The 10,578-nt window shown below is 47.9% G+C and overlaps 1 protein-coding gene across 1 annotated transcript in view; it reads right to left on the reverse strand.

Annotated features, from left to right (window-relative positions):
- Positions 1-631, reverse strand: part of LOC130477041 (leucyl-cystinyl aminopeptidase-like) — a 59,387-nt gene extending 58,756 nt beyond the window's left edge. The window contains exon 1 of the mRNA XM_056849034.1: positions 577-631. Coding sequence (XP_056705012.1) covers positions 577-598 — 22 coding nt within the window. The 5' untranslated portion in view covers positions 599-631. The remainder of the gene's footprint in view (positions 1-576) is intronic.
- Positions 632-10,578: the final 9,947 nt, after the last annotated feature.

Below are 10,578 nucleotides of genomic sequence, written 5' to 3' on the forward strand. Positions count from 1 at the left end.
CCATTTATTTGCAAGCGGGTTTTGCAGTAAAGGCCGGCTTCCAAGTGCTTTGGAAGTGGCTCGAAAGCGCCTCCGGGCCCCGGAGACGTGGACCCGCACGCGCTCTTCCGACGGGGCCCGCCAACAAGTGGAAACGCGCCGGAGCGCGTGCCCCGGTTTTCCGACAGGAGGCCGCGGGAGCCCCTCTCGGGCCACTGCCGCCCCCAAAGAAACCCACCACCCCGCCGCCCTCCTTTCCCGGCAAGGGTCGCGTGACAGCTCCGAGGGAGCCGCAGGGCGCCCCACGCCAGCAGCCCAGGTCAACAGACTCCCTTCCAGCGGACTTTTCCCTCGGTAGCCTTAGCCGCTGTACCCCTGAGGGGGCCCACGCGCGCCGCCTTCCTCCCTGCTTTCTTCGGGGGGGAGGAGGAGGAGGGGAGGGACCCTTGACCTTCAGGCCTCTGGAAGCCGCGCGGCCTTGCAGAGGCAGCCAGGTTCCCTTCCCGGCAGAGGCGGCATATGGCCCCTCCTCGGCTGCAGCCCCGATGAGAACCGGAGGCGGGAGGAAGGCCCGGCGGAGGGGCTGGCCGGACTCACCGTGGCTGGGGAAGGGCTCCATTTTCTTGCCGCGGGGCCACCGAAAGCCCAAGCGAGGAGGAGGAGGGCAGGGCGCGCGCCGAGCGAGAAGCCGAGCCCGCCGCGGCTCCTCCTCACTCCGGCTCCTTCCCCCCCCCACCTCCTCTCGGGGCTCAGGATGCCGCGGCGGCCGGTCCTGCTCGCGTGGGCCGGGCTCGTGCAGCGCCAGGCGCCGCTGCTAATGGCACGGCGGCAACCACCACCGCCGCCGCCCGGGTGGCGGGGCCGAGGAGAAGGCCTGCTGGGGGGGGGAGGAGGGGCTAGCTTCGCCTTCCCAACAGCCCCCGGCCGACCATTTTCTGCCCGAGGCCTTCCTCCGACCCCTCCCCTTGCTCGGGCTGGGCCGCTTCGGGGAGAGCGCTCGCGGCCGCCTCTGTGCCCGGAGCTCTCGGCCAGGCCGCCGAGAAGACGAGCCGGCCATTGACGCGCGGGAGGTTTTGCCTTGGGTTGGCCGCTCTCTAGATGCGCATTTCCCCCATCCCAATTCTCAGAACTCTGCCTGGGGACTTATTGGGCGAAAACGCACGGTCGCTTTCGCCTCCTTTCTTCCCTGTTCCAGCCAGGATTCAGCCAGGATCGAACGCACGGACGTTCTTCCCTGTTCCAGCCAGGATTCAGCCAGGATCGAACGCACGGACGTTCTTCCCTGTTTCAGCCAGGATCGAACGCACGAACGTTCTTGGATCGAACGCACGGACGTTCTTCCCTGTTTCAGCCAGGATCGAACGCACGAACGTTCTTGGATCGAACGCACGAACGTTCTTCCCTGTTCCAGCCAGGATTCAGCCAGGATCGAACGCACGTCCGTGCGTTCGATCCTGGCTGAATCCTGGCTGGAACAGGGAAGAACGTCCGTGCGTTCGATCCTGGCTGAATCCGGGCTGGAACAGGGAAGAAAGGAGGCGAAAGCGACCGTGCGTTTTCACCCATTGTTGAGTTTGGAGAATCTGGATGGGGGGGGGAGGTGTATCTAAAGCGTGGCCAATCCGAGGCAAAACCTCCCGTGCGTCATTGGCCACCGTTTTATTGACCCTGTGCGCACCGGCGCGCCTTCGCATTTTCTCCTCCTCTCGGATAACTCTTGTTTTACTTGCTCGTGCCCCCGTCGCTGATGGGAGGCCCCGAGCCGAGTTACTCGGAAGTAACTGTGCCCCGTGGGGTTGATTCTTGGGTGAAGGTGCTGGGGCGGCAGCCGTACTCGGATTAGAGCCGGATTGGGCTGCTATAATCAACACCCGGCTGATCATATCCCGTTGGACTCAAAAGGCCGTTTGTGCATGGGAGGTTTTGCCTTGGGTTTGCCGCTCTCTAGATGCGCATTTTCCCCGTCCGAATTCTCCAAACTCAGCAATAAGCCCCCGTGCAGAGTTCTGAGAATTCGGATGGGGAAAATGGGCATCTGGAGAGCGGCAAAGCCAAGGAAAAACCTTTCCAATTAAATTAATTCTGAGTAAATATGGACATGCATCAAGGCCCCCCCTAACGACCCTTATTATGAGCTCCAAAGGGGGTTAAAAATTATATCAGTTACATTTTGTGTGAAATTATCGGGAGTATGGCTCCTTATCACTGTTTGCCCCCATCATGTTCCTCCAATTTGAAAAGCATAATCTACAAGTTTCAGTATGTCGGAACAATTTCACAGTGTAGACACGACAGGGTCACGTTGTACAGGCATACCATAAGATTTGGCAACCTTTTTATTTAACAGGTTGTCTGTGCCTTTAACAGGTGTGACAAGTAAAATTCAACAGGTACGTTTTTTCCCCAGCACACAGATGAGTGATGAGAATGGGTTAACTTGCTGAATTTCCTTTTGTCACACTGCTGATGAGGGTGCAGGTGAAACAAGCAGAAACTTATCAGCTCCGATGTTTTCTCTCCCAATCAAGGCCAGTAATTGTTGTTGGCCAATTGCCCGCTGCAAAGATCTGCTGATCTAGTAGAAGCCAAAGTGCATGTAATATCTTTAAGACTGACCAAATAACACAGCACATTGTGCAAGTCTGGAGGTCTCCAAACAAGGCTGGATGTCAAAAACAAAAAAAAGGGGGGGGATCTTATTGCAGTCTGGTGTAGTTTCAGAGGCTATCAAGTAACCGCTTTGTGTGAATAAACGATGAGACTGATAAAACAAGCGCTGGGATCCCTAGCTAAATTCCCACTTCTGCATCCACCTCCAGGATATGTCATTAACAGGCCCAGTCAGAATCAGAGACTTGTCCTTTCATGGAGAAAGGGAGTGGTGGAGAGAAGGATAGGGCTGTTGGGGGAAAAATTCGGTATAATTTGGATTCAAGTTTAAATGGCCTTCCCCCCGGGAAATCCTGAATCCCCCTATACTGGGTATAGGGTTTAAATTTGGGATTCCCAAATAATTTGACCATTTAAAGCCATTTAAACATTTGCAGCTTTCCGTGGCTCGGGGGGGGGCACTTTTTGAGGTAGAGGTCCCAAATTTTCAGGATAGCTTGGAGGGACCCTCCTTGCAAGAACCCTCAAGTTTGGTGAAGATTGGGTCAGGGGGTCCAGAGGTATGGGGTCTGGAAGGGGTCATCCCCATCCCTCCATTAGAAAGAATTGGGGTTTTTGCACCAAGAGAGCTTGGTTTTGCAAGCGAGAGCTTTCTCCTTGCAAAAACACAGGAAATAGCTTCCTCCATTAAAGATACATTGTATCTCTATAAGCCATGCTCCATTGTGATGCAGCTAGATTGCTCTAAACAATGCCTAAAGCCAGTCAATGCTTATAAATGGAGGAAGATGGGGGCACCCCCTTCCAGACCCCATAACTCTGGACCCCTGATCCAATCTTTACCAATCTTGGGGGTTCTTACAAGGAGAGTCCCTTCTAGCTACCCTGAAAATTCGGGACCTCTACCTGTAAAAATGCCCCTGCAGGAGCCGCGGAAAGCCAGATTTTTGGGAATGGCAAATTCGGCTTTGCCAACCTCGCGGATTTTGCTGATTCGGTAAACCTGAACCAGAAATGTACCAAATTTGCATTTATTCGGTATTTTTCCACTTCGGTTTTTACCGACTCAACAGCCCTAGAAAAGCGAGAAGCAGACCCTTACTACCACAATCTCTAATCAGTGTTGTTTTTTCTGTTTTCACAATCCCCCCCCCCCAAAAAAAGACCCAGCCATCCTGAATTTAGCTTGGATGGGCAGTGAAGAACTCCCAAAAACAAGCCAGCCAGCCTACTGGGTTAGGTGGGACTGCCAGATTTCCAGCTGGGACTTCAAAGAAATAAATGGAAACTCAGTGATATTTTCATAAATCTTCAAATAAACTGTTTCTCTATCTCTAAGCCCAAATGTGTATTTTAGTGTCTATGAACGGATAATGTCAGAAACTGATTAAGAACCCTTATTTTTTACATTCAAAGCTTTGCATCTAATTATAATAAACACCCTCCTTAAATAAATATGTTCCTTGTGCTTAGCCATACATCCTTTAAGCACCTCACCATAATAGAAGCTACGGGGAGATTTATTTTCAGTCATTTATTTATTACGTCTATCCCAATCATTGGAACTCAAGATGGTTTCAATCTCCCATCCAGTCAATGACCAGGCCCAGACTTGTTTAGATTTAGCAAGACTGCTAGATCATGTACTTTCCAATCATACCCTGGCATGCTAAGGATGTGATATCTGAAAAATCTACCCTGATCCCAGGAGGAAGTAGCTGGGCAGAGATGAGTTAGAGGTGTAATGTCACAAATTAAGAAGCCTCTTAAACAAAATTAGATGGGGTGAATCAGTGCTTCATATGGGATAATACACCCCTGCCTCCACCCTGGCAGAAAACCTGTGGTGCTATTGCTGCCCCTCTGATCTGGTCTTCTTTATTTAATGCCACTTTGCTGCTTCTCTGCCCGCTTAACCTGTTTATCCATTGCTATTATTGTTCTCCTGTGTTGCCCCTTTTGATAGCACCCAGACATCACTCTCCAATACACAGACAGACCAGGAGATACTTGTAATTTTATGTGGCCTTTTAAATAAGCACTGAAACCTCCAGCCTTTGCAATATAAGCTATTTATAGTGTCATTCCTTTCCCACTTTGTACTCATAAAAAGAAACAATAATAAAAGATTTCAAGATTTGAAATTAAATCCAAAGATTTCTCCTCCGTCCATCTATGGAATTCTCATCGTTACAAAGTTTGTGACTCATTGCTAAACTCATTGCTAAATTATTTGCATCTCAGAATATGAATGAGGCATGTGACTTGTGCTTGCAATGTATTATTAAAGACTTGCGATGTATAATTAAATATGCATATAAAATAACTACAATGAAACACTTTTGCATTTTGAATTTTCTCAATGGGGGGGTCATTAGCTTCAAATCAATTCAAATCTTTTATTCCAGGGAAACTTCCCTTCTCTTTTTGCTCTAAATTTCTCTGAATGTTATGCTACTATCCCGGAATTACTTTCCATTCTGGAAATAATCTTTAAAAATGACGCTTTTAACTATTAGGAATGGGGTATGAAATTATGAAAGCAGTAGTTTTGAATTAAATCCAAATCCAAATATCTGTCATGACATTTTAACAAGTGCATCTTACTGGCTTACAGGATTGCCAACAACCTGTAGGGGGGAAATGTCCTGTTCCTTCCCCTTTTTTGCCATCAAGTTGCAGCCAGTGTGGCGTAGTGGTTAAGAGTTGCAGGTTCTAATATGGACAACCGGGTTTGATTTCCCACTCCTCCACCTGAAGCCTGCTGGGTGACCTTGGGCTAGTCACAGTTCTGTCAGAACTCTCTCAGCCCCACCTACCGCACAAGGTGTCTGTTGTGGGGAAGGGAAGGTGATTGTAAGCCACCTTGATATTCCTTTGAGAGAGCCATGATAGTGTAGTGGTTAAGAGCAGTGGTTTGGAGCAGTGGACTCTGATCTGGAGAACCAGGTTTGATTCCCCACTCCTCCACATGAGTGGCAGATGCCCCTTATACTACTTCAGTTAGGGTGGGAACAAGCTAAGTTAACTATAAATCAAAGGATTAAAGACATTGAGTGACAAGCAGATTTAGGATGCTGCTATTTATGGCTCCCCCCCACACTCTAAATTTATCCTTGCACCAGCAGCCTACCTCTGTTATTTAGAGATAACTAAATATAGAAGGGCTTTTACTCTGGCCAGGTGTGCAGCCTTGCCCTCTGCTATACTTGAGGGGAAATTTAAGAAGATACCCTGGGCAGAGAGATTCTGCCCCTGTAAATCCAGGGATTTAGAAACTATTGATCATGTCCTCCTGAACTACAATTTTTACACAATACCCCGTTCCAAGTTTATTGAGCCCCTCTTATTGAGAATGGGACCCGATAGGGTGAGAGAAAAGATTGAAAAGCTCTTACAAGGGGATAATCCTTCAATCACCTCGCAGGTTGCGAAATTTTGTATGGCAGCAATGGAAATACGTCGCCATAGAGTAGTCTCTTAGCCCAAATGGCAGATTTATCTCGGTTGTGGTTTTAAGTGATGTATGACTCGGACTGTAAATCTTTCTTTGCAAGATTATGTTAGTCCATTTTTTTTGTTTTATCTGGCCAAGGGCTGTAAATAAATGATTGATTGATTGATTGATTGGCAGATGCTAATCTGGTGAACTGGATTTGTTTCCCCACTCCTACTCATGAAGCCAGCTGGGTGACCTTGGGCTAGTCACACTCTCAGTCTCACCTACCTCACAGGGTGTCTGTTGTGAGGAGGAGATGGGAAGGTGATTGTAAACTGGTTTGATTTTTCCTTAAGTGGTAGAGAAAGTCGGCATATAAAAAACCAATTCTTTCTCCTCCTCCTCCTTAAAGGTAGAGAAAAGTGGGGTATAAAAACCAACTCTACTTCTTACGATGACCCCGTAGGGTTTTCAAAGCAAGAAAGAGATGTTCAGAGGTGGTTTGCCACTGCCTGCCTCTGCATAGCAACCCTGGTATTCCTTGGTGGTCTCCCATCCAAATACTGACTAGGGCCAAGCCTGCTTTGCTTCCAAGATCTGTTGAGATCAGGCTAGCCTGCGCTGTTTAGGCCTGGGCCCAATTCCTTCAATAGAGGCTTAATGTGTGGAAATGGACAGCTGAAACCTGTCATGGTATTGGAGATAAATAACATCACCTACTAAATAACATCCAGTCAAGCCCTTCCTTCCTTCCTTCCCTCCCTCCCAATAGGGAGCCAAAGCAACTTACATCATTCTCCTCTTCTCCATTTTATCCTTACAACAATCCCATGAGGTAGGTTAGGCTGAGAGAGTATGATCGGTCCAAGGTCACCAGCGAGCCACGGCATGAGTGAGGATTCGAACCCAGGTTTCCCAAATACTAGTCTTACAGCAACCCTGTGCCCAGAAGATGGGTCAAATCTGGCATTCAAATGAGGGCAATGACATTTTGAAAGATGTGAAAACGTGGCTGCTGCATTTCCATTCATCTCTATTAAGGAACCTTACCAATCAGAGCACTTCAGCGCTGGTCACTGTGGACTCCTGTTGCCTTACAGTTCTCAAGCAAATAAATGTCTGAAATGAAATGCTTAGTGCATGGGTGGAGCTATATAATATTAACAAGTGAGGAGCCACTCAATGCATCTGAAAATGGGCATCCAGTTCACAAAAGCTGGGGAGGGGCTGTGGCTCAGTGGTAGAGCATCTGCTTGGCATGCAGAAGGTCCCAGGTTCAATCCCTGGCATCTCCAGTTAAAGGGACTAGGCAAGTAGGTGATGTGAAAGACCCCTGCCTGAGACCCTGGAGAGCCGCTGCCGGTCTGAGTAGACAATACTGACTTTGATGGACCACGCGTCTGATGCAGTATAAGGCAGCTTCATATGTTCAAAGGTTGTGTGTGTATGTGTAAAGTGCCATCAAGTCACAGCCAACTTATGGCGACCCCTGGGGTTTTCATGGCAAGAGACTAACAGGTGGTTTGCCATTGCCTTCCTCTGCATAGCAACCCTGGTATTCCTTGGTGGCCTCCCATCCAAATACTAACCAGGGCTGACCCTGCTTAGCTTCCGAGATCTGACAAGATTGGGCTGTACCATGCTGCCTTCCCTCCTCACAAAAGTTTACACTGGAATAAAACTGTTAGGGTTGGATCCTATCTGAAACTTCTATACATGGCGCATCTTCCATATATGGAAGTATGACTTTCCTGCCTCTTCCATCCCAGTACAGCTGGAAATGCTCCCCAAAATGCTGCTTCTGGGGGAAGGGGGACCAAGCCTGCTTTGCTAAGGAAGTATTTTTCAGTCTGTGAAAGTCCAACTCCACATTAGTTGCCTCATTAGTAATGGCTGGAAGAACAGATTGATAATGTGATCATCAGCCAGTAGGGGATATTTTCAGTCTACCCAGCACTGTAGAATGCAGCCAACTTGTAAGCACCTTTTCATGGTTGGTTTTTTCCCCCCTGTAGCAAGTGAGTAAAGCTGCAATACTAAGGACAATTTCATGGGAGTAAGCCCCCATTGAGAAACCTGAGTAGGGTTGCTTAGGACTGTGCCCCTAAATCACTGGCATCCGAGAATAAGGGTAAAGAATGCCCTAGAGAATGAGTGAACACGAGGTAATGTGGCATCTTTATTGAGCTAGCATCTGTGAGAAAGTGTTTGTAGATTTGTGGCTCTGTATGGCTCATTTGGGTGTTGCAGGACTCTAGACGTTTTTTGGGGGGTGTTTTGGGATTGAGTATTTTTGATACTTCCACATTCAGAAAATAGTCTAGGGTCTGTTGTGTCTTCTTGAGTCCTCCAGGGTCTGACAGTGTAAGCAGACCGCACTCTTGAATACTAAAGCAATTCTGTGTATGTGGCTGTATCTCCCATGCTACTTCTACAGTACGGTTGCCAGGCCCCTCTTCACCACCAGTGGGAGGTTTTTGGGGCGGAGCCTGAGGAGGGCAGGGTTTGTGGAGGGGAGGGACTTCAATGCCATAGAGTCCAATGGCCAAAGTAGCCATTTTCTCCAGGTGAACTGATTTTTATTGGCTGGAGATCAGTTGTAATAGCAAGAGATCTCCATGTAGTACCTGGAGGTTGGCGACCCAATTCTCCAGGTAGTGTTTTATGATTGCTGGAGTGGTCTCCAGATCAGCACATCACAATTTATAACACTGTTGCTGTGGTGTCCTAAGTGTACACATCACATCGTTGCAGCAAGGTGGGTTACGTCGACCATATAATAGTAATAGTGAAGCGTGATGGGGTATTTGGGGTCCCTTCGATTCTGCCCCTGTTGCAGCTATGTTGGTTCCATCTGCTCTAGGCCCAACACTGTTTCCAGGGTCTGTGTGCAGCCCAGGAGGTCACCAGGCTCTCCATTGATAGGGGTGGGGCTGCCAGGAGCTGTGTCTCTCCTAAGGTGGCAGTTAGGATTGCCAACCTTCAGATACTACATGGAGATCTCTTGCTATTACAACTGATCTCCAGCCAATAAAGATCAGTTCACCTGGAGAAAATGGCCGCTTGGGCAATTGGACTTTATGGCATTGAAGTCCCTCCCCTCCACAAACCCTGCCCTCCTCAGGCTCCGCCCCAAAAACCTCCCACTGGTGGTGAAGTAACCCCAACAGCAGCAGGCTTGGGAAGGCCAGAGGAAAGCAGGGCAGGGGACTGGCAGTTGCCAGCTCCGGGTTGGGAAATACCTGGAGATTTTTGGGGCAGAGCATAAGGAGGGCTGGGTTTGGGGAGGGAAGAGACTTCAATGCCATAGAGTCCAATTGCCAAAGCGGCCATTTTCTCCTGGTGAACTGATCTCTATCGGCTGGAGATCCGTTGTAATAGCAGATCTCCAGCTAGTACCTGGACATGGTAATATTTTGGAATACTATGGAATAGATGTATGTATTTTTTATACAATTAATATTAATGGTTAAATAGACATGAATTCATTTTAATGTAATAATTATATATAGGATATATATGGGGCTGAAGAAACCAAGGTGAAACAGTCCCCCATCTTTTGGATTTATACCTAAGGGATATCCTATGGAACTGATCATCTTTGCAACATTAAGAAGAGGACATTTTTGCCTGTGAAATTACACTGTGATTTTTGTGCTTTAATGTATATATTAGTCACACATTGTTAGGTTTAATTGTTACACATTGTTTGACCTTTGGCTTCATCACGGATTATATACTTGTATGCTATAACTTGGCTCTGTGCATTTGTGTACCTTTTACCCGTGCTAATTTCCAAACCCTGAAGGTATAGGCACGGAGGTGCCCTTGTTTTTGTTTTGCTTAGTACCTGGAGGTTGGCAACCCTACCAATAGAGCAGGAGGGAGAGTAGCTGGGAGAGAGGAGCCATCCAGCAGCCCAGTAGAAAGGACTGGGGAGGAGTGAATCACTGCCCTCCTTGAGGGAGAGGCTGGGTACACCTAGAGAAAGGGGTGGGGCTATTTGGAGCTTTAAAGGCAGGTTCTTGGGGAAAGGCCAAGGAGGACACAGCTAGGGGGGAGAGAGACTGACTAAGGACTTGGGAGAGGGGAGCCTCACACATGGCTTTACACTTTCTTAGCAGGATCTGGCATTAATCAAAGTTAAAGAAGATGAGTTCTGCTCAGCATTTGAAGACATTTTGTCCTGCTTTGTCTCTCATACTTTTAAACAATCCACTTGTCATGTTGGCCTTGATGAACTGCAGAGTCCTGTTATTTAAAAATGTTCACCTTCCATTCATAGTCCAGTAGTTCATCATCAAAAAATGAAAGAATGGCTAGCTTGAGAATGACATCAATATAAAATATATAAAATATAAAATAATGTGTTTCATATCTCTTGAGACCATCATTTCAAACCTTTATAATTGCAAGAGATGGGGGAATAGCAAGCAACATCAGTTCAGTCTTGAAACAACATTTTCTCTTTGGATGTTCTCTCTGGCAGGTAGGGTTGCTAGGTCCCTCTTTGCCACTGGCGGGAGGTTTTTGGGGCGGACCCTGAGGAG

The sequence above is a fragment of the Euleptes europaea genome, chromosome 4 (assembly GCF_029931775.1).
Source record: "Euleptes europaea isolate rEulEur1 chromosome 4, rEulEur1.hap1, whole genome shotgun sequence".
NCBI lineage: Eukaryota > Metazoa > Chordata > Lepidosauria > Squamata > Sphaerodactylidae > Euleptes > Euleptes europaea.